This window comes from Podarcis muralis, chromosome 3 (assembly GCF_964188315.1).
Source record: "Podarcis muralis chromosome 3, rPodMur119.hap1.1, whole genome shotgun sequence".
Lineage (NCBI taxonomy): Eukaryota > Metazoa > Chordata > Lepidosauria > Squamata > Lacertidae > Podarcis > Podarcis muralis.
This window is the reverse complement of record NC_135657.1, coordinates 34,393,050-34,418,143: the sequence shown is the minus strand read 5'-3', so window position 1 is coordinate 34,418,143 and position 25,094 is coordinate 34,393,050. Positions and strand designations below refer to the sequence as shown.

Genomic DNA, 25,094 nt, shown 5'->3' with positions numbered 1-25,094 from the left:
AGAAGCCCCTTTTGGCCCAGCTAGCTTAAATGAAGAGGCCTGGCACGCCTAATTAGATCCATGGGCTGGAGGTTCCTTAAAATTAATTATTGTGAAGCTTTGTGGCTTGTAATAGACTTCGTGGAAATATTCCTCAAAAAGCACTTATATTCTTGGGGTCAAATAAATCTCATGTCTTCCACTGACACATTTTTCCTTTTTATTTTTAGCATGGCGACAGAATTATACCTTCCTGACTAGATATCACTGTTTAACAACACAAGTTGTGCAAACGTGTTAGATGAAGTGACTCATATGTATGAAGTTATTTTTAGACTTTTAATTTGTGCTATACAGAATGTAACGGGGGGAGATGGTATACAGCTAGAGCCCTTTATTATGGCTTACAGAGCTCGTGAACTCATCATGCCTTTAAAAGATGACTAAGCAAGGGGTCTGTTAGCACTTCCAGGAATTTACAGACATGACTCATGCATCTATTGTCTACAGACATAGCACCAAGGTATCTGTGAGTCAACTTGTTTGGAAATAGTATTTGCAGCAATTGACATGAATGCTAACATACTTTTTATCTAGAAAACTTGAAAAAAAAACCTTAAGCATGGTTTTGCAAAGTTCAGATTCTCAAGCCAAATTCAGGCAGACTTTGGGCATGTAGCAGGCTGTCTGAAATGTTTGCATATGCTGGTGTCAGCATTTTCTATCTTTATTAGAGCTGTTCCTTGATCTAATCTAGGATCGCCAGTAATTCTGCGTAGAAGCCTTGGGTTTATCTTTGCTCTCCCTTTTCTGTTGCAAAGCCTTGTCACTTCTATATAGCAAAATCTCTCTTTCTCCTCTTGGTTGAAACTCAAGGTTTGTGCTCTAGTCACCTCCTGCCTTGCCTAATTCAACCTTATTTTGGAAAGAGGATTATGGCTAGAGGTGAGAGAACTGAGATGTGCCAAAGTCATTCACCTCATTCAGTCCAAATGATCCCTCTCCTCAGTTTTCTACACTGTTTTCCAAGCTCCTTCCCACCATCTGGTATAAAAACTCCTTGCTCTTACCGCTAAAGCCCTCTACAGACTTGTCCCTGTCCCCTGTCCTCCACCCCATGACTTTCGTTCCTCAGACTCATATTGCCTCTGCTGCTCAAGTTTTTCTGCCCTTCCTTTCTTGTGTACTGAATCCCTTCCTAGGACTACATAGTTTTAACTCCCAATATTTGTTCAAAATCCCTCATCAGACTTCTCCTATTTTTTATATAATTTTTATTAAATGTTCTGTTTTACGTTTTAGAATATTCATTTAAGCAACCTTAAAATATCAATGACTTCTCTTCTTCTCTTTCCATGGTTCATTTTGCATAACATAAATCCCTGCATATTTTACATAAACTGAACCATTCAGTATTCCATTATTACATCCATCAAAGCTTATTTACACTGTTGAATTTATCTTAACGCTGCCAACGTTTTCAAGTGTACACAATTTCAATAAACATTTTCCAGTCTTCTTTAAACGTATGTTCTTCTTGTTCTCTTATTCTATATGATAGGTCCGCAAGCTGCGCATATTCCATCAGTTTAAGTTACCATTCTTCTTTAGTTGGGACCTCGCTCGTTTTCCAGCCTGTTAAGCCTTTGGCTGGTAACCTCAGCTGGTAAAAATCCCCATGTTATTCCAACTGCTGCTGTCAGCTCATCGGCCCAGGCTTCTGAGGATGGGAGAGGTGTATTGGCTACCTGAGTTCTTGTTCTTGCTGGTTTAATTTATAACTGGAATGTTGTGTTTGGTTTCCTATTTTTGATTTCATTGCTATGTTTTGTTTTGAATTTATGTCTTTCTGCCCTAGGACTTTTGGGCAAAGGACCAAGGTTAATTTTTCTAAAGAAATAATGAAGAGTGTCTGTGCATATCCTCCCCTGTCCCCCTTGCTTTTCCTTTCCCTCTCCTCCTGTTGGACTTCCCGTAGAAGAAATGTAGGCTGTTTCAGATTTGGTGGTATGAGAGTCAGTGTGGAGTAGTAACTAGAATGTTGAATTAGAACTGGGACAGACATGGTTCAGATCCCTGCTCAGCTATGCTTCTCTCTGTGTTACTTTGGCCTGTGTCTACATCTTGGCCTATGGCTGGTTGTGAGGATACAGGTTGCGGGGACAAAACATCTATTCTACCTCAAACTCTTTGGAAGGAAGGCAGAATACAAATGTAATGAAATAAATACATACCTGTATGTATAAATAAATACATTCCAAGGCCACTGCTTGTGTTAAACTTTTCAATTATGTATCTAGTTATATTGATCTTTTATATTTCATGTGGGGCAAGTTCTCGTCTTCAAAGGGGGGTCATGAATACAGGGAGCGAGGGGAAACTTCCGTAAGAAATTGGAAATCAGCTGGGGCTAAGAAGTGAAATTGTTCACAGGAGATTTGGGGTCAGGAGAAGCTGCACGTTAAGGAGGAATTATAGAAGTACAAATGTACTATGGGCAAGAAAGCTGAGAAGGCATGGGGGTCAACTTGATCATGCACATTGATTCAATAGCTGGACATAATAGAACCTTGGTGGGGGGTTTTTTAGTTAACTGGAAGAAGCCTTTTCTTCCCTTTTCTTCTGAAACAGTCCTGTGGTTGGGGTGGGTGGGGGATTCAGCAATCACTGAAAGACTAATCACCACAAATGAAAGCTTTTCTGAATTGACAGTCATGTCTCTATTATGCTTTTAAACATGACTTCAGTACTATATACTTTGCTCTTAAAACAAAGCTTTTGACTTACTTAATAAGAGGAAAACTGCTATTAGTGCCTTTCTCAGTAAGTCAGAGGTTTTAAAAATCCAGATAATGGGGAAACTTAGGATTCTTGAGTAAAAAGACAAATGAAACTAATACAACAGATACTGTTAACTTTCTTCGCTGAAGTTTTATTATCCTCTCTCCCTGCTTTATACCACTTGCAGAAAGAAATTTTGCTTTTAAAAGAAACCTGATGCTTGAGGGAAAAGTAATTTAAAATAACAACCAAACACATAAAGGAAATGGAATTTAAATACAAAGCGCAAACAGGAAAGAATAGAATCATAGAATTATAGAGTTGGAAGGGATCACAAGGGTTATCTAGTCCAACCCTATGCAATGCAGGAATCTCAACTAGATCATACAAGGCAGGTGGCCATCCAGCCTCTGCTTAAAAGCCTCAAGGGAAGGAGAGTATTTGTGGCCCTGACCTAGAGCTTATAAAACAATTTGAAACAAAATTAAAAAAATCCTTCCAGTAGCCCCTTAGAGACCAACTAAGTTTGTTATTGGTATGAGCTTTTGTGTACATGCACACTTCTTCAGATACTTTTGTGCATGCACACGTAAGTTCATACCAATAACAAACTTAGTTGGTCTCTAAGGTGCTACTGGAAGGAATTTTTAATTTTTGTTTCGACTACGGCAGACCAACACGGTTACCTATCTGTAACTAAAACACTTTGAGTTTGTTGAGTGAAAGGAAGCTTTACGTTGTCATAATGTTAAAGTTTTGCTGTGGATGTTACACTGATAAGCTTAGAAGTTTCTTAATCTGTTTGTCAAATGAGGAAGATGAAAGCAAGAAAGAACAAAATCCCTTAACCTGTCGTCTTTTTCTTCTTTGCAGTTGACCTCCCACTCTATTTTCCTCGGGACCAGCCAACATTAACGTTTCAGTCTGTCTATCACTTCACTAACAGTGGGGAGCTCTATTCGCAGGCCCAGAAAAACTACCCCTACAGTCCACGTTGGGATGGCAATGAGATGGCCAAAAGAGCAAAGTAAGTCATCTCTCCTTTTGTGGGGTAGTTCTGCAATATACTATACATGTACTGTAGTTTGCTTTCTGTTTGAACTAGCTAACCGCCTCTGAAATGTGATTAGGGGAAAGTGAGGTGAATGAAGCCTAAGCTACTTTCTTACATGCAGATACGCTCTGCTCCATTCACTTTCTTCCCTCCAGACCTTTTCCTTACCGCCAAACTTTAGCTCCTTTTCCTTTTAGCTCCCCTCCCTATTATATGACCTTCCAATTCTCAGGTGTCCTCCTTAAATGAAGTGCAGATTTGTCAAGTACATCCCAGGGCAGTTCCCAAAATAAAAATGATAAACATAAAAATGGGTTTTTCATCTCTCTCCAGCCATGTTCTCCTCAAGTCCTCCAGTTGTTGACTCTGCCATTCATTGCCCTCAGCTCCTTGAAATACCAAGGAGCCAACATGACTCAGTGACTTGCTGACAGACATGTCAATGTGACCATATTGGTAGCATGAGTAATCTCCCAATTTCTGGCAGGACCACTGGACAGATCTCTGGGAAATTCCCCCCAGGGACATTAGGAAACTATCTGGCTCCATACATCTCCAGTGGTAGATGTTTCCATTGGCCCCATACCCTGCAGCATACAGCCCAAGCTTGATTAGAGGGTCATATATCCATGACAGCAGTCTTTGTCAGCTCCCCCACCAAACACTAGTACAGAAAAGCAGGTCTAAAGTGTGTCCTGCCACATGCATTTTGCCAGATATAATCTGAGACAGACCCATGGTTGTCATGGCAGTGATGAAATTTTGAGCTGCTCCAAATAAGGTTGCCTCAGCATGTATGTTGAAATCCCCCAAAACTATAGCATTGGGGTTCTCCACACCACCTCCATCAGCTCAAGCAGGCATGTAATTGTTACTTTCAGCAATTTTCTTATTCTGAAACCTGTAGTGGGATTATACAATTGTATTTATCCATTTTATTGTGGCAATATTGAGCAGATCTACATCGTTAAGCCACTCTTTGCTTTGTTTCACTTTACTTCAAGGGCCAAAGTATTTGAAGTAAAACGAATGGAAGATTTGAGATTGGGAGATAGATGGCCATTTTGGCCGCATCTAAAGATGGTTTTTTAAGAAGTGGTTTAATAACCACCTCTTTCAGCGGGTCTGGGAAGGCTCCCTCACAGAGGAAAGCATTCACCACCCTGCAGAGCCCATCTCCCAGCCCTTCCAGGCATGCTTTTATTAGCCAGGATGGGCAAGAATCAAGGAGACAGGTGATTGGTTTCACTCGTCCAAGCCGCCTGTCCACATCCTCGGAGGTAACAGATTGGAATCGATTCCATGCAACTCGACTAGACAGGACTCTAGCACTCTCCTGCTCCCACTGTGGAGTCTACCTTTTCCCGAATCTGAGTGACTTTATCTGCAAAACTTTGCAAAATCATTGCAGGAGATCTTGGGGTCTTTACCAGGCCCCGATGGCAAAGGTGGTTCTGTTAAATTGTGAACTACCTGAAAGAGTCTCCTGAGGATGTGAAGAAAGTCCTCTTCATCATCACTATTGCCACTTGGTAGGCTCAATATTGACCTCCAACCCGTGTCTGGTCCGATTCAGAATGAGTTTTCCGCCACCGGCGCTCTAGCCGTCTCAGCGATTGTTTCATCACCCTCAGCTTCGGGAGAAACCGTGGGGCTGACTGCGCTTCATGCAATTGGAGAGGGCGCTTCAGAGCCATACAGTTGATAGCCCTGGTTAACTCTGCATTCCAGTGGGCCACCAGGGAATCAGCTGAAAGGCCATCAACATGAGATAAAACATCCCTTACCACCCTCTGGAAACCGTTTGGCTCCATTAAAGGGGGGGGCAGACCATTGGAATCAGTCCCACCTCCCTGCAGAGGGGAAGGGTCGCAGAGAAGTCCAGTTGTACCAGGAAGTGATCTGACCATGGCACTTCTTTTGTTTCACTTTTACTGGGTGTCAGATCACCTACGTCACTAGAGGTGAACACCAGGTCTAAGGCATGTCCACGACTATGAGTTGGACCAAACTTATTCAGGGACAGCCCCATGGAGGCCGTATTTTTCACGGTCCCGAGCGTCCCCTTGTAGGTGCTTTCTATTGGCCTGTCAAATTGCAAAAATGTTGAAACAGCAGCATGTTAGAAATCAGCAAGTTGTAAAAATAAAATAGGTTTGATCACTCCTTGAAATATAGCAGAAAGCATCCTTCGGTTTAGTTTAGTTGTGATTAATGGATGAATATGCTGATACCATTGTATAAACTCAGCAAAATAGAAAAGTTTTCGTTACATGTGGATTGCTACATGTAATTAGTGCATTCTCTGTGGGGCTCCATTGCATTTGATCCAGAAACTGCAGTTGGTGCAGAATGCAGTTGGGGTGTTATTGGATTGTTGTTTTTATTTTTATTATATATATTGTGGTTTTTCTGTTGATCTTTTCTGTGAACCGCCCAGAGATCTCCGGGTATAGGGTGGTATATAAATCTAATAAATAATATTAATTAATAATAATAATGCTGCCACACAGTTGCGGTCAGAGGGAGACCCTGCCAGTATATAACATCTTGTTCAGATGTTGCTGATTTGCTACCAGGCCAAGTTCAAGTTGTTAATATTAGCACATAAAGACCTTAAGAGCTTGGAATCAGTTTACTTGTGGGGTCATCTTAATCCATATATGCCCACTTGACCGCCTTGATCTGCAGAACTGGCATTATGGCAGGTGTTGTGTAATACTCACTCTGCACTGGTAAAAAATTCGATTTTTTAGTCTGCAAGCACCTGCACTTTGGAACTCCCTGCTGATTGACATCAGGCAGGGGCCTTCGCTGTACTCTTGTCAGCACCTGCTTAAAACATTCTCATTTAGTCAAGCCTGCCCAGACAAACATAATTTACATGTGTTTTATTTCTTTTTAACTACTGCTGATTTCAATCATATTTTGACTGTTTAAGTATCTGTTTTTAATTGGTTTTTTAAAATCAATTTTGATGTTTTTAGATATTTTTTGCAACCCACTTAAGAGGGCATTTTGTTGTTTTGCTTTTACAGTCAAGCAGTATATAATTTTGTTAATAAATGAATAATTTTTACCAGAGGAATATAAAGAACTATAATTCTGCCCTCAGTTTAGTCTGTGATCAGTGACATGATTGATTTATATTAATCTAAGGATGAATAAAGCGACTGGTAGAAGTGCCACCCGATAATTAGGGGGCTTCTCACTTCATGTTTTGCTTTATTTGGAAGCATGTGGGCTGGTCGTGATTGCATGAAGGTATAGATTACAGTTCAGGGTGAGCACATGGAAATCTGAAAGCATCCTGGGAAGGGAATGAGATTCCTTGTCATTTTGAACAAAGGCTGTCAATTTAAGGTGACATCCTTGAACCTGTGAAACAGCTTCAGCTATGGAAACACATATTCAGTGATATGTGAAGGGAACTGTACACCTGAATTTGCTTCACTGTTGAAGGCGACCAGGTTCTGAATTCAGGCTGGCTGATTATTCTGTTTTGCTTTTTGCTTATTGTTGCATAGTCATGGAATAGACCATAAAAAACCTCTCACATAGGAGTGCAGCATACAGCATTTTTAACTATCTGCAATGGTGAATTGCAGCATAGTTAACCAGTGTGGTTGAGAATTCGTACTTTTATAAAATACAGAAATGTCAAATAGTACCTGTCCTTATGGTGATATACTGCAGTGGGAACTTTTAAAGACATTGATCCTTCATGGGAGGTGCTGCCAGTTTAAACATGCCTACCTTTTATTGTCTTGTTGGGTGTGTCCTTATTATCTTGCCCTTCCAGGGTTCTGGCATGGGTGTTACTCAGAAGATCAAGAGAAGCAGTTATAAATCAATATCATCTCTCACAAAATATTACGCAGCATAGACAGGTGTAGTAGTATAAGAATTCACAGAGGTCACTGTAACTTCTTATTATAAGACCTTTTTAAGAAAATGAACAAGTTAAAATGCAGTGCCATCACAGTTTCTTCAAAAGTTTGGGGAAGACATCATAAAAGAAGATCATGTTTTATTCCCTCCTTTTCACTGCTTCTGGTTGTGCTCTCTGCCCTGACCATTGGACTGACAAAGCTGTTCACATAATCAAGCAATAGCCTTCAAATGTGAGGTCAATGGTGGTGTTCCTCCAAATACCACCAGCTGTAGGTTGAGACCAAACATTTTTACCTTCAAATGTGGGTTTCCCAGAGGCATCTGTCCAACTACTGTTGGAATCAGGACTAGATCCTGGACTGGGTGGACCTTTGATCTGATCCAACAGGGTTATTCTTATGCCAGGACTTAAGACAGTAAGGCTATGCACAAAATAATCCAATTCATCCTTGCAAGGAACCAAGCCCTGCTTGTTAGTCTTGATATTCAGAGGTTGGGTTTATTCTGTTAAGTCCCTTGTTAGGAACTTGAATGTTCATTTTTAGCTTTCATTATTCATTAAAGTCATTCAATGGGGAACATTTTCATTTAAGAAACTTAGAATCTTTTTTCAAGTTTTCTAATTTTTTCATAAAAATTAGGAAACACCTATAAAATCTCTTGGTCAGGTTTCATTAGTAAAAATAATACAAGTCGATGGTTGGGTTTTTTACAGGCTATTTTATCAACTTTTGTTATAATCTTAAGTGCCATTGTTGAGTGAAATGGTTGAGTGGCGCTGTGGTCTAAACCACTGAGCCTCTTGGGCTTGCCAATAAGAAGGTTGGCGGTTTGAATCCGCACGATGGGGTGAGCTCCCATTGCTCTGTCCCAGCTTCTGCCAACCTAGTAGTTTGAAAGCATACCAATGCAAGTAGATAAATAGGTACCGCTGCGGCAGGAAGGTAAACAGCGTTTCTGTGCACTCTGGCACTTGTCACAGAAGCGGTTTAGTGATGCTGGCCACATGACCCGGAAAGCTGTCTGTGGACAAAAGCCAGCTCCATCGGCCTGAAGCAAGATGAGTGCCGCATCCCATAGTCACCTTTGTCTGGACTCAACCATCCATGGGTCATTTACCTTTACCTTTTTTACTTTTTATGTTCAAAACACCCACCTTCTTTCTCTTTGCCTGTTTTTGTTTATAAATTCTCTCTACTTACATGCTTCCAACTGATGAGTAATTTCTACACAAGCTTTCTCCATTTTTGCTCTTGCTTTTTATATACAAAGTGACTCCATATATTTCCCCTTGTAAAGCCTTTATTTATGTCCCATATTTACAAATGGGGACAACGCACAGTCACATCGTCCTGCAAAATCTTGTTTCCTCTCTTAAAGAGATTTATGAATTCTTAGTTTGAAAATAAATATCCACTCCTGAAATAAATATGTATGAATGCCAGTCTGCTGTAACAGCGGCATGATTTGAAACTGTTTGTTTCTCTGTCTTACCCAGTTTGAGTTGCTGTCTTCTTTGAGGCCCGTATATAAATTTCCATGAGTATGAATGAAGTAGTATGGAGCAAAATGTAAATAGTAAACAGAACAACATGTGGGTCTTTTCTGCTTATCTATTGCCGTTCATATGCCTATTTGTGGTCAAGTCAAATTAATGAATAGGAGACTTTGTGGGGAGAAAATGTGAGTGCATTGGTAAGGTGAGCTGGGGAAAGTTGAAGGAAGTTAAAGGAGAGACAACAAATGGCATTATAGGAGCAAAACAAGGAAGCGTGAGAAAGTAGCTAGGACCATTTTAAGGGTGGAGATAGTTATAGAAGAAGGTAGATTGCAATGGATTGACCCAGAAATTCACTCTGACTTTAATGACCTATAAGAAAAACAGAAGATTGGGGGAAAGAGGACATCTATAGATTAGCCGTCAAGAGTAGTTCTACTCTCACAACACAAAAGCTGCTTTTGCAGAAAAGGGGAATGCATGGAGACAGCTGCAGGCCAGTGTACTGAAGCACACAGTTCATGGTAATCTATCGTGGGCATAAAATAGATAGCTAATTGTGAACAACCAATGCTCCTATTCATGGTATAGATATAAAGCAGACCCAGGATTTTTGTTTCCATGGGAAAAAAATGTTGTGTTTTTCTCTTCTTAAGTAGGCATTCATGTCTATGTAAACAGAACATACAGTCTCTCAGCCTGCAATTTTATGTAGGAATATTGTAAATAAAGCTTACTTGTTTGTGCACGTAATACTTAGCTATTGGAAGCATGCCGGATTAGTGTCTGTTCTCAGTTACGCTTTGTTCGGTTCCAGAAAAATCCCATGAGGCTTCAGGAAATGCAGGCGAGGCCTGGTGTTAGCCATGTTTCCATACCGTAGTCTAAATTCTAAAAAGTACAAGTTAGGCATTTCCCACACATCTAGGCAAGGGCAGTTAAAATGTTTCAGCATCTTATGAATCTTCTCCTTGTCTATGGGAGAGGGAAGGAGGCAAAATTCTAGCTCACTTGGGTGCAAAGAAGCTACATGTAGGGCAATACTTGGTTGACTCTGAATGAACCATTTCAGATACTTGAAAGTAAGACTTCTGTGGTTGGCAACTCCTTGCCCCTCCCCTTGATTAGAGAAGCAGGATAAATTATGCAAAAACACAAATATGGTTTGTTTCAGACCTGGTATCCATATTCTGTATTGTTAGGCAGGTACTGGAGCACCAGTGCCTTGGTAGGTTCTGCCATGCTGATGATGCTTGCCCACCCTCTGACCACAGCTCACCTGGAAGCTACCATTTTCTTTCCATAGTGTCCAAATGCCAACTCAGTTCAGGGCATTGCAGATGGGGGTGGGGGAAGAGGGCTTTCAGGGGCAGCTGACATATGATTGTGGCATCTGGAATCTTATCCTGTCACCCCAAGTAGCATAGATGACAACATCCAGTGCATGCAGGAAAAAGAAAATGTCAGTTGCCAAAAAGCTCCATTGCCACTCCTTTCAGCTGCTATTCTTTGCAGTTTAAAGTTGAAGGAAAAAACGCTCTTCTGCCATGTTCTAGGCAAACCTTAGGAAGGAACTCAGTGATGTGCACTTTTCAGAGGGCACTTTAAACCTGAAGCCAGCAGGAGAGCTGCTTCTATGAAAATACCTGCCAACCACATTTTCTGTGAATATTTTAAGTGTTAGAAATAGTATTTTGAATAAATAAAAAATTGTAAGGAGAACTCTGCTGACATGACTTTTAATCAAATGGATTAATTAACTAAACACTGCAAATCTCATTAGAAGTATTGATAGTGAGATTTCATTCCGGGAGCGGGAAAGTAGAGTGGATTCTGGGAAAGAACCCTAAAGGTCCGTATTTACTTCCTTTGAGTTAATGAAGCCTGCCCTCCTTAAATTTGCACACTTTAATTTCAAGGAATTGTTCACTAAATAAAATATATAGTTACCAATGGGATAAAATGCCAACATCCAGAAAGACGAAAGTAGAAGGAAGCGACATTTTACTCTAATATCACATAATGCTTTATTATTAAGACACTTAATGCATTATTAGCTTAACAGCTCTTGTAACAAAATCCCCTTTAATTAGATAGATGCTGTGGTAGAGACAAATAAAAAACCAGTGGACCAAAAATGAATGCAAATGATGGCCTGTAATGGAGCAATCTATATTGCAGTGAAATCTGTGTATGTTCATGACGGTGGGTGGCATTACAGTAGTGTCTGGCTAGTTGAATCACATTTTTCATGTACATTTTGAAAAGTGTCGTCTTGGATAGCTGAGTGCAGCTCTTAAGACATGGTATGTTGGTTTCTGACAGGTGCCTGCCAGGGATCTTCAGTGCTGTCATGCATAATGTGGATTTCAGCCAAATTAGGAGGGTTGGGAAACTTATTTCTGGTCACTTCTCATTAAATCTTTGACTTTGGCAAAGGAAAAACAATGATTAAAGATGTAATGCCATGGTGAGAGATAAGCATATGCGAAATTCTTGACGGAATACAGGGTTTTCTAAATAACGAATATGCAGCATTGAAACATTCCATCTCAGCATTGTTGTATATAGCAAAAATTCAAGTATTAAATAAGGGATATAATTACATTTAGATTATTTTATTCAATGAAAGTATAGGATCTCTTATGGCAGACAGTACATTTTTTAAAAAGTGTAGCTTCCCCCCAGTGCCCAGAAATGAGTACTCTTTAATTATGTATTGATCTACATAGTGAAATTCTTCACAAGACGATTTCTGCTCTCCAGAATGTGAGCTGAATATCTGGTGAGAGATATTTCTCTGCTATTTCCTTCTGTACCCTAAATATGTGTGTGGACACCTTGAAAATGAGCATGCATGCAGCATGCATCTTTTGGCCTGAAGGAAGAGGGAAAGAAATCCAAAAGAAGCTGAAGAATTGCTGCTAACTAACGTTGGTTTTAACTTGAGTATTCATCTATTGCAGTAGAATATGCTAAACTAGAATACTGCCATGCTAAATATTTGGTATTTTTCATACGACCCAGTAGTAAAATACTTGAACAGCAGCAGTGCTTTCAGTGACTCCCATCTTCATAGAGAGTCTTTGAGTACAGTTGCCCAACTACCCATGGATCCACCGGAGAGTAATACCGTATTGGCCCGAATATAAGCTGTACCCGAATATAAGCCACACCTTTAAAATTGGAGGTGGGGGGAAGAAAAAAAGAAAAATATCCCAAATATAAGCTGCTCCATTCCTCGCTGCTCCTGGCTGCATACTGGGGGTGGGGTGGGGGAGCCATGCTGCGTTGCGGTCGGCCTTTCCCCTTCCTCACTCTCTCCCTTCCTTGCCTTGGGAACTATGCATGGGGCGGGCACCGCTTTGCCATGCTCCTGGCTCTGTTTGCCCCACGCTCCTGGATGCATACCATAAGGGTGCGAATATAAGCCGCACTTTAACTTTGCTTGGTCGGAATTGGGGGGGGGGGGAGTGAGGCTTATATTCAGGCCAATACAGTAATACTTAGTCCCCTTTTAACCAGTTTACCAACCAAAAATGATTGGGAAAGTTTCTTTTTGGAATTCCATAGGAGCTCATCTCACAACCAAATGGAAATGATGACTTGATCTCTGCTTTTGAATGTGGAAGCTGATACTGTCTAGATTTATGACAAATAATTGCCTGTTCTTCAGGGCGCATGTATAATGACTTAGATAAACAAACACATTCAGTCTCATTTTGAAATAGTGTGTTTGATGGACCAACCCAACAAGATGCTCTCCTAGAACACACAAAACTTTTCATCTCTTAATGTAAACTTTTATGTCCCATGAGGACAGTCAAACACAACTAATGCATAGGAAACAAAATATATGGAATTTTCCTTTACTTTTTTGGAAATAGAAAAAGATTTTAGAATGTTAATTTGAATGTAAACAGAGCTTAATTTGAATGGAAGTTGATTTTTAATAAGGCCTGCGTCTTTCGTTAAGCATAATTGAAATGTTTTACGTGACCTTGGGATGTTCATAAACTTTGTTTATTGAGCAAATGCTTAACGTAAGACTTTCTTTTCTAGATCATAGGGATACTTCTGAGTATAATGATACATTACAGTTCCATCTAATCCTGTTATGAAATGTGACCTACATACCAAACCACACTTGAAACAATAACTATTTGCAGTTTTAAATTCTCGTTGTTTGTCTGAATAAACAGGACTTTAAAACTGCTAGGCATACATAAGTTAAAACGAGACAAGTCCATAAACGTTTCATTGTATTCTTTTGTCCCACTTTTAGTTAGAGTGACTGTCACACCAGCTGTGACCTGGGGACACGTGACCAGGCTCTCTCATTAGCCAGTGGCAAAGTTGGGCAACTTCCAGAGACCATGCATTAGAAAGGTGTGTGCTGCTGATTGGACATCCAACAAATTGCTGCTGAACTTTAGAATAAACACATAGTGGAGGATCTGTGTGCACATGCCGCGGCTGCCTATGTAGGTGGCAGATATGGAGGTGAGGGAGACCGAGGATCCCAGAGCCATGCAGTTTGATTGCCCAGTGGTAAAGTGGGTTACTTCCTCTCAAGGTGGCTCCCCAGAGTCCATTTGAAGAAACTGAAAGAATCCCACAAGCTACACCATTGAGACTTTAGGCATTACTGTGTAGGAGCTCAAGTTCTGATTCACAGAACTTAAGCTCCTGCCTGCTGTACCCTCTCATGCTCCTAGCAGCAAGTAGCAATTTTGAACTCTGGCAGTCACCTCTGACCCGCCCCCCACCCCCCAGCAGTTTCAGTGCTTGATTGCCACCACATATGCCAGAATCAGCTTGCCAGAAACCACATAAGCTCACCAGTCTGACAAGGGTAGTGCACAGAGGTTGGTCCCAGAAGAGGACAACAGTGTCAAAAATTGTACAGCAGTGAAATAGCAGCCTGCCTGATGATCAGGATCAGGGTCCCTCATGTGAGTATCTCTGGATGGTGGCCTTTACATGTGTGAGAGGATCTGTCTCAATGTGTTGCTTGCTTGTATGTGTGAATAAAAGAGGGTATTTCCATCTGCCAGTCCGTGTGTCCTATGTGGGGTTGTGCAGAAGCCCGGCATAGACCTTGCACGTGAGCTTCAAAATAATCCATTTGAGCTGCAGCGCAGGTCAATAATTCCCTGATTATTATTTTTTATTCAGAGAACAAAAATCATCCATCATATTTATCTTCTTAGTGCCATCTAAGGAAAGACGTTTGTCCTATCACTTTTTGAGTTAAGTGACTAGTGGCAAAAGATGCCGTGTTGTGTTTGTACTTCAGACATGAAGGTGCACGTGGTTTTTATTTTATACATCAGTACTCTGCCATTCCTCCAAAGAACCCATAGCTCCTTGTGTGTTATTCCAAAGCAGTCGCCAATGAGGCATTGCACCGAAACCACAAGGAGCCAAAAAGTTTTGAAGTGTTTTTCCATGGCACGAGATGCAGTGACTCTGTTTCACTTTCCACAAAAGCCATGCAGATGTCTGTCCACCGCTATGGCTAAAAGACCTCTTTGGGATCAGTTTCTACGCATTCTTAAATTTCACCTTTTTGCCTTGATCACTTCAGTTATATAAGTAGTAATAAAACTAAATATCTTGAAATCACTTGTGTTTTTTATAACCATCCCCACCCCTAGTGCGTGTCTCTGGGTCAGTGCATCTGGAAAGGTAGTAACCCTGTCTCTGAGAGCATCCTATTATCTGTCTTTTGTGCTTTTAAAGGTTAATTACTGGGAGTTGCACAAAAAGAGCCAGCCAGACTATCTGTGGTCAGGGAAGGGTTGGCCCTCTCCTCGTCAAATGCCCAAGAACAGACTGCTGTGGGTGGCAAGCATTTTCAAAACAAGTTTTCTTTGTTTCAGGACAAGTTGCTGCAAGAACAGGGAACTATAAAGCCTTTAGAATTACCAGTCTGAGCTTCAAAAAGTGTATAGTCAGAGGGATTTACAAGAACTTGGATGCACTTTGTGGCCACACTGTTGACATCCTTTATGTAACATGACATTATTATGAATTGGCAACATCATAATTACAGTCTGAGATGAATAGGTCAAAGACACAAAGTCATATGATCTTTGCCCTGGTCTTTCTTGAGTTTAGCTCTAGCTTTCATCTCATCTATGGAAGAGAGTGGAACACTCTCCAGATTTTCCCTGGTCTGAATTATTTTGATTAGAAGGGATTTGGTCTGGATTGCAAAGCCTTTGATACTGAAAGTCTACTCTTGGCCTGCTTGCATAAATCATGATGGTTGGGCACTGTTGAGATGGAGTGACTCCTAATAAGATAAACAGAAATGCTTGATAAAAGCCACATTACTATGGTGTTCTCATGTTAATATTTCTGAAAGGCATTTTCTTCCACCTTTTTCCATTTATCACTTGGCCTCTGATTGCAGTGCTGAGACAAATGCAAGAAGAGAAGTTGTAATTAATATTATGATTCTTAGTTCGTCCTGTATAAGTTTAGTGTTACTCTGGGCTACATACAGATGAAGAGAAGAAACAGGTCAATAAATACCTTAAAATGCGCTTTGGAAACCATGCCAATTCTCCTGAAACCTTTTTTAAAAATGCAGAATTGCCCTTGAATTCACGGTTCTATTCAGACACATGAATCTTCCAGCCTGATATGTCTATCATCTCTGCAACCCTTTACCTATGTTTCCCATAAATCCCAAATTTGTAATCCAGTGCCTCCTGCCTCTGGGCTCCCCATAACTGCCCTTTGGGCTCTTTCCAAATGCCTGTTTCTCTACTTTTGTCCCTGCTTACTGGCCACAGTGAATAATCACCCTGTTCCTAATCTCCCCCAGTCTTAGAAACTGGGATAGAAAAGCTAATTGTCAAATGGCTTATGGCAGACATGTCCAATTCCCAAGAGACTGCGATCTACTCCCAGTATAAAAAAACTGGCAGTGATCTACGCATTGTCATTGGAGGGAGGAGGGATGTGCGTGGGGTGGGTGGATTGCCCAGAGTTGTTGAGCTTTTTGTGGGGAGGATTGCACAGAGTTTTTAAGCTTTTCCCCGTAACTTTTTGTACACAATAAGGATCCTGCAATCTAACAGGATCAGCCAGGGATCTACCGGTAGATTGCAATCTACTGGTTGGACATCCCTGGCTTATGGGATCTGGGGTGTGGGCACCAAAACAGAATGTCTAGTCACCACTGGGGGAGGGGATCAGCAACACTTGTTATTTATTATTTTGATAAGCATGAATTAATACGCAATTCACATAAGTAACACATGGTTAATATCACATTTTAGCAGAAATTATTAATATATGTTTAATTTGGTGTTGACAATAAAAATATTGGTACCATGCTTCAATTTTCAAAACGCTCTACTCTTTATTGTTAAACTCCTTAATATATTGTCTATCCTTAACATATACTTTGAGGCTTCAAAGCCCATACATTTCTGTAATCCTTGAGTGTCAGCCAGGTACAAAAAATGGCACCCATACTTTTGGAGGTGCTCGCAAATGGAGAATCTTTAGGTGCAAAATGCGCCTGACACCCTGCTAATTTCGAACCCTGATCTCCACATGAGTTTTTCCATAATCAAACTGTGATCCTTCATTTTCATTGAGGTATATTCATATAGCTTACCATCCCCTTCCCAGCAGCTAAAATATTTGTGACAATATCTGTGATTTTAGCTTGTTGGGGTTTTTTTAGAGTTATTGATATTATAACACATATTAGCGGGGGTAAGCACACCAGAAATAACTGGTACATCTCTTGAAAGCCACCAATAAAGAGAAGCACAAGTGAGATTAGTTCACACTGCCCTCAAGTAAGAATAACCGTAGAGCATTCAGTGGTCTTGTAGAAGGAAATGGCACATTACATAATGTTGATGACTACTCTGCAATTTATTTATTTTCTCTTAAAGGCCTGTCACTTGCTATTGAAAATTGGGGTTAAGTCAAACCATTCTGTACTGGCGATGAATTGTCTACTTTAGGTGCTGACTTTACACTTCATACTTTCAACCATCTTTCGACCATCAACTGATGTTTGCTTTTTCTTCTTGAAGACACTTCTTGACATTTAAGGCACTGGGGCAACTATAGCCAGAGTATTAACAGATAGAAGTACGTCAACATGAATAGTTATATCATGGAAAGAAGGCTTTGAGGCTCTCACTGTCAAATGGCATGGCATCAGTGTGCTTCTTAAGCAAGTGAAATGTGAAGTTTTCCTTGATAGCTTCTAGAGTATGGATGGTGAGAGAAACTAATGATTTGCCTTGTATTGATACGTCCTTATAGTGTATTTATTGAGCCTTTGAACCCCAGCTTGCTGGATCAAAATCAGTCCTTCTTGGAACATTAGGAAGAGGAGATACCGCAACTCTAGGGCCCTGACTCACAATTTGGCTAACCTGGTCAGTGTGTTCCTCCACACAGGGTCATTTAAAAAACAACAACCCAATTCATATTCCTTCTTTCTTTTGTTTCCTCTTCCTTTGCAACAGATTTTGTTGAACACACAGGAGTGTGAGAAACCTCATTTCTATCAGTCCCCCACCCCACTTTCCCTAACTGCAAATTTGCAAAACTTTGCTGCATGGATTTAGACTGTGATGAGAATGAGGATTGAATATAAGCTAGGATAAACAGCAACTGAAGCATGTGAGAAGGATCCTAATGAATTGTTACACTAATAAAATGGGGACAACAATATTACAAGGTATCATTTGTCAACTGTCTTGGAAGGATTCGAAATAAATATATTAAATACAGTGGTACCTTGGTTTGCATACATTTTGGATTACAAACACGTCAAACCCAGAAGTGCATGTCCTGGTTTGCAATCTTTTTTGGATTACAACCCTGGTTTTTTTGGATTACAATTTTTTTTTTTTGAGGCCCCATTGGCAAAAGTGCGCCTTGGGTTACAACCTGTTTTGGTTTACAAACAGACCTCCGGAACGGATTATGGTTGTAAACCAAGGTTCCACTGTAACTGCAGATGTTGAAATGCAGTGCCTTTCTTTCCCTGCCTTGAGCTCCGCTGCGATTATGGTCCAACATCCCCACAATGGGTTGTTTCATAGGGAGAGTTCCTTAAATCCCTCCCTCTAGCTATCCAAACCAGCTGGTGCCTCTGGTGTGAAGGAAGGGGATGTGAAACATACAATATTATACCTTCTGTTGGTAGGGGAAATGCAACATTCAGCTTTCTTTCACTCACCCCTCTCTTGTCTCACTATCACAGATACCACTGACCCTAACTTAGGGGATGGGGGTGGGGGACTCCCAAGCATAAATGTTGCACTAGTTCAGCCTTTCTCAACCTGTGGGTCCCCAGATGTTGTTGAACTACAACTCCCATCACCCTTAGCTAGCAAGGCCAGAGCTCAGGGATGATGGGAGTTGTAGTCCAACAATATCTGGGGACCCACAGGTTGAGAACTGCTGCACTAGTTGATGCAAACTGAACAAATTCACATATCTTGTGTGGGTTCTGTGTACAACGACTGCACATTATCACCAATTTGAAGTGCAAAGACATTTTTTCTCCACTCTAGTACTGCCAAGCACAACAACAGAATACTAAATGCTAGGTAATCTACGGTCACCCACATGCTATGGTACCTGGGAAGCTTAAATCAACACCACATACAAGCCTAGCGAAACTACTGAAAACATGTAGGAGGAAATGTACCTTGACAAATTATTACAAAGTTCAGGAGGTGAGAGTGGAAGATCCAGCATGCCAGTGGCATATGATAGACATTAGTAGCGAATATAAGCAGCACGTGCACAGCTCATTTAATAATAGGGCAAGTGTAACATTTTCTTTAAGTTTCATCACATCATTCTTTGTTGTTGTTGGCATCCGTCTGTCTCGAGAGACAATGGAGTGCGCCTCCGGGGGTGAAGTGTTAGCAGCACCGAAATGACCTTCCTGGGGCACAAGCCTGGGCAGTGTGCATGGGATGACAAGACCCACCCTGTTGTTGTTCTTGCTGTTGTTGTTTTACATTTATCTATACCCCGCCTTTTTCCCTGACAGAGACTCAAGGCAGCTTACAGATAAAACAAGAACAACTAAAAAGAGAGCTGTGCTTCACGTGAATAGAAATTGTTCTGTTCCGCGTTTCACATGTACAGAAACGTTTTTTTGTTTTGATGCTTCTCAAGATTAACTTGGTTTTTTGTTTCTTTCACCGCAGTCTTTTGTAAATTATGGTGAAACTGTTTATCCATTTGAATGCTATTTCCATCTGTTGCAGGGCAATAGCTTCTTCAATCTATCTCTCTTTTGTAGTAGCAGTAAGACTCTGGTATCAGCTACCCACATTCCAGGCATGCCAGATGGTATGGAGGTGAACTGCCATCTCCTTCCCTTGCCCTCAAGTTGTTACAAATTAGTTTATAATTGTGCTTTCCCCCCACTCCTTTTCCACAAAGAAACTCTCAGCACAACTTGTAACTTCTCTTTGCATTTATAACATTATTCAGTTAATCCTGTTTTTCCCCTCTGTTTTTTAAAGGTGATCTGTATGGCTGTATCTTGTTTGCTTATTCTGCAGCATGATTTTTAAAACTCTTATGAAATTGCACCCCAGTTGTAAGTTGACTAAATCTTTCACATACACATTTTGGCTTCTGGACTGGCATGTGTGCAATTAGCACTTACACTTTGCATGCTTCTTCCTGATGCATGGTACCTAAACATGTGTGTGTGCGCACACACACACACAGTTCTTTCCTCCTGGCCCTACTTCCTGCGTACACCTTATTTTGTCTTTTATTTTTATTTGGCAAATATAACAAGAAGAAACATCCTCAGCTCACATTAGCACATCATTTTTCTCTCTCTCACTTTTGTTGTTGTTGTTGTTTAGTTGTTTAGTCGTGTCCACCTCTTCGTGACCCCATGGACCAGAGCACGCCAGGCACCTCTGTCCTCCACTACCTCCCGCAGTTTGGTCAAACTCATGCTGGTAACCTCGAAAACACTCTCCAACCATCTCGTCCTCTGTCGCCCCCTTCTCCTTGTGCCCTCCATCTTTCCCAGCATCAGAGTCTTCTCCAGGGAGTCTTCTCTTCTCATGAGGTGGCCAAAGTATTGGAGCCTCAGCTTCACGATCTGTCCTTCCAGTGAGCACTCAGGGCTGATTTCCTTAAGAATGGATAGGTTTGATCTTCTTGCAGTCCATGGGACTCTCAAGAGTCTCCTCCAGCACCATCTTACATTCCAGGTTCCTATGCAATATTTTTCTTTACAGCATTGGACTTTCCTTTCGCTTCCAGGCATATCCGCAACTGAGCGTCCTTTCGGCTTTGGCCCAGCCACTTCATCAGCTCTGGATCTACTTGTACTTGCCCTCCGCTCTTCCCCAGTAGCATGTTGGACGCCTTCCGACCTGAGGGGCTCATCTTCCAGCGTCATAACTTTTATATGCCTGTTGTCTTTGTCCATGGAGTTTTCTTGGCAAGGATACTGGAGTGGCTTGCCGGTTCCTCCTCCAGGTGGATCACGTTTGGTCAAAACTCTCCACTATGACATGTTCATCTTGTCTCTCTCACACACACACACAACAGACACACACAGAGTCCCTATGTCCAAATAAACATCCAAATGAGATTGACAATTAGAAGATATACATTCAAATGTAGAAAGGGCAGGAGGTCTTCAGACCACTAAACAGTGGGTGGTGAGTGTTTTATACTTCATGGCTGCAAGGATAGTCTCTTTGCAACCATAAGGGTTTGTAGGATCACACCTTTTCTATTTCGGTTGATATCCAGCCTGTGGTAACTGCACTGACAGCAGTCAAGAGCTTTCAGCACTTCTTGTGGAGGTCACTGAACACACAGAGATGACTTTGTAGACCTTTAACCAATAAAGTGGTTTGTGCCCCTTTCCACAGATATCCAGTTTGGTTTTTAAACTATGATTTTTGTTTGTTTGCTTGTTTGTTTGTTTGTTTAAAAAATCTTCAAACGATTTCCTTGAAAGCAAAAGCATCTTCAAACAATTCCATATAACATACAAATATAATGAGACATGGTAGGAAAGATACAGAGTTTGCGTATCATTTTGACAGTTCCACTCTCCATTGTTGTCATTCTCTTAATCATTTCTTTTATTTCGTCTCAGGTACATTTAAGTGCAAATGTAGTGTGTCTGATAAAGCAGATCAGAGTATTCCTGTTTTAAGGCAACCATGACAAATCTGCGTCTATGTTTTCAGCAGTGGTGATGGAGGATATAACATGTGCATCACTCCCAAGTTTCTTATTTATATGCCTGTTGCATTTCTTTTTTTATTCTGCAGTCTACCCTTTTGCTCCCAGGCAGTACCATCAGGTTCCAACAACCAGTTTGAGGCAGGGAACAGGGGGCTGCATTGATTTTTACTGTGTTCCATCCCTCAAGATGATAGTAGAGGGCAGTGTGGCGTATTTTGTTTTACATACCAAGCCAATGTTGTGAGCAACTGCATAATTTGCCCAAGGCTTTGTCTCTGTTAATGGTTCCCACTGGTCCAAGAATGGGTGGGGGATACCCTGACTCTATAAAACACTGCCTCTTACAGAAAAATATAAACACAAGAAGTGGCCAATATTGTGCTGTTGCAAAAAAGGGGGGAGGATATATTGCATGCAAGACATTGTAAACAGAAGTATCATTTTATTCTGTTACGGTTAGGACCCCTGTTGTTGTTGTTGTTGTTGTTGTTGTTGTTGTTGTTGTTGTTGTTGTTGTTTTGTTGTTGTTGTTGTTTTGTTGTTGTTGTTGTTGTTATATTTATTTATTTATACCCCGCCCATCTGGCTGAGTTTCCCCAGCCACTCTGGGCGGCTCCCAATCAAGTGTTAAAAACAGTACAGCGTTACATATTAAAAACTTCCCTGATCAGGGCTGCCTTAAGATGTTTTCTGAATGTCAGGTAGTTGTTTATCTCTTTGACATCTGATGGGAGGGCGTTCCACAGGGCGGGCGCCACTACCGAGTAGGCCCTCTGTCTGGTTCCCTGTAGCCTCACTTCTCGCAATGAGGGAACCGCCAGAAGGCCCTCGGCGCTGGACCTCAGCATCCGGGCAGAATGATGGGGGTGGAGATGCTCCTTCAGGTATACAGGACCGAGGCCGTTTAGGGCTTTAAAGGTCAGCACCAACACTTTGAATCGTGCTTGGAAACGTATGTTTAGAAGATGGGTGAGCTAGTTTCTGCAAGTCACAAAAATCAGAGCTTTGTGTAAACAAGGAAAGGAAGAAGAAACACATTGTGCTTAGCTCTGATGAAGCCTAGTTGCACAATGGTCGTTTAAGCATTGGGTTCATTTTGTGTCAAACAACACATGTGTGAATATTCAGGGAACCGGTGGCAAATTGTTTACACTGTTGGACAATGAGGAAATTTGCACAGCATCCTTCTGGATTCCCCTTCTACAGAATGTTCAAAAGGAGTTGGCTTGTTTGTACAGCTAGATCCCATTTGCATTTCTATGATACGGTCAGATGTCTTTGTGATAAAGTCAATAGCGTTTCTTGAGTCTGCTTTAGGTCAAGGGAAGTTTTGAATAGCTGGGAAGTGGGCTACTTTGTTTTTGACGTATTCCAGTTTTGTTATTCTATGGTTACTTAGGTTTTCCAACCTCCACCATTCAGAGGAATAATTGGAGTTCAGAAGCTGCTAATGTCTCTATCCAGATTGTGACATTCAGAGCTATTCCCTCCCCCCCTTTACTTGCTTTAGGGATGCTTGGCATAGAATTTGTATTAAGAAATGCCTGGGATTTTGGCAACTTTCTTCATAATAATCATTGTAATAAAGCAAAGGATATAATTCACAGCTACCTTCTCTCCAGAAATTTACCCAGAACAGCATGAGAGGAAAGAGAGATATTAATCTGTAGAATAACTCTTCTACAGAAAAAAGAAAGGGAGGCTAGTGTCTGCTCAAATTTAAATTTTAGCCTAGCAAGTGAGCAATAGTGGATTACATTTGCTCTTCTTCTTCAATTACAGGATGCAGATTATCATGAAACGGTTTGAATTTATTCAACTTTGGGGTAAATGTAACATTCTCTGCCCATTATTGGAACAAGAGAGGATTCTGAACCTAAACCTTTTAAAAATGTTCAGTTAATGCACTCATCAGTTCCAGGACATACACAAAATATTCTGATTTTAAGTTACTGTAAAATACCATGTTTTTTCTCAAAAACCTGAATTAACTGATCCCCTTAAGATCAACTCTGACTGCCTCTGGCAGCTCTGCTCTGCTACTTACCTGAAAGCAGATTTTAGTTTACGACCAGCTGCAGTATTTATTACCTCCATTGGTTGCTCTACTAAATATCCGTGCCCTATCACCATGGATGAATCCAATTAACCCAGAAACGTGATAATCAAAGATGTTAGACGTGCTCTACCACCTTACACTGAAGCAAATGGTATGACAGACAATGTCAGGCATGTCCATCTCTTGGAGTTCTATGGAGGGGAGTACATTTTTCATGCTGATTGCTGCAAAATACTGCTCTGCTTAGTTTAAAAGAATTAGAGTTATTATATCTGGGCTGAAGGAGACAGGAGAGAGAGCCATTGTTGATGATACTTAGCTGCCTACAAAATCTGTTTCAGTGGGAATGGTAACAGATTCCATGACAAAACACCAATAAAGAATCGCAATAAAGAGTGGCTGGGGTATAAATAACAGGGAAACTCACTGAGAGTAAGATTGAAGTGTGTAAACTGGTCATGGTTCAAGACCTAAGAGACATATCTGCTGTTTGGTGTTTGTTTGTTTTTTAAATGAAGAGGAATATAGCCCTCTGACATAGCAAGGATATCCCTTATACTTTATTTGGGGCTGAGAGATCGTGCTGCTAGACTTGATCTGAGGCAGGCACAGGTGTTACACAATGAGATTTTTAACTGAGAAAAGTTCTGTCTTGAGGTTTGCACATTAGAAGATCTTGCCCTGTGCAGTATGTTCTCTGTTTTGTTCTGTGAGACCTCCGGGTATAGGGCAGTATATAAATTCTAATAATAATAGTAAATAATTTTGTTCTTTACTAACTTCAACCCTTTTCTTTCCTCCACTAGGGCTCATTTCAAAACATTTGTCCCTCAGTTCCAGGAGGCAGCATTTGCCAATGGAAAACTCTAAGATCATAAAAGGGGGAGACAACCTCATCCTGCAAGGATGCCAAACAGAGACTTGTGTCATTGCCTGTCAACAAATTGCAAGATGGCTTCCCGCAAGTAGTTTGGATTTCAGTCTCTTGGTGTGTTTTGCCTCTGGGGTGCTGTTGTGATCACCACAGATTGAATTTACTCTTGTCTATATGAGGACCTTGGCTGACTAAACATTTTTTGCTATTTTTTGCTCATTTTCCCTACATGCAAACACATTTCTTATGTTATCTGTGTGATCAAAATTAAAAATAATTTGCATAGATGTGCCCCCCCCCCCCGTGATGCCTTATTTATGAATTCTTTTTCTATACCAGTGTTTCAGGCTTTCTTGTTAACTTTTCTGTGATGATTGACATATTAGAAGTAAACAGAAAATAGCTGAGCAATAAGCCTTGTTAGACGAAGCACTGCCGTATCATGCCTTTGTAATTATTTGTGTTCAAGGTTTATCTCCAATTGAGTCTGAAAGAACAAAACCAGAGGAGCATTTAAATTGCTACAGAAGGTAGTATGATGGCACATAACTCTTAGTGCTTCTAACTGGACGTCCCCCATGTTGTAGAATTCTGCTTTGTACTCTTGTTATCAGTACCAAATCTGAGATGAGCTATCTTGTCACTATCCAGTATGTTGCTAAGAAATGTCTACCATTTGAATACCAGTAGTGTCTAAAAATTGAATGTGTAAGTT

General features: G+C 40.9%; 1 protein-coding gene across 1 annotated transcript in view; it reads left to right on the top strand.

Annotated features, from left to right (window-relative positions):
* The window catches only part of BABAM2 (BRISC and BRCA1 A complex member 2), a 127,198-nt gene extending 102,534 nt beyond the window's left edge, over positions 1-24,664 (top strand). The window contains exons 11-12 of the mRNA XM_028724442.2: positions 3,634-3,787; positions 24,312-24,664. Of these exons, the coding sequence (XP_028580275.1) occupies positions 3,634-3,787; positions 24,312-24,375 (218 nt within the window). The 3' untranslated portion in view covers positions 24,376-24,664. The remainder of the gene's footprint in view (positions 1-3,633; positions 3,788-24,311) is intronic.
* The last annotated feature ends 430 nt before the right edge of the window (positions 24,665-25,094 follow it).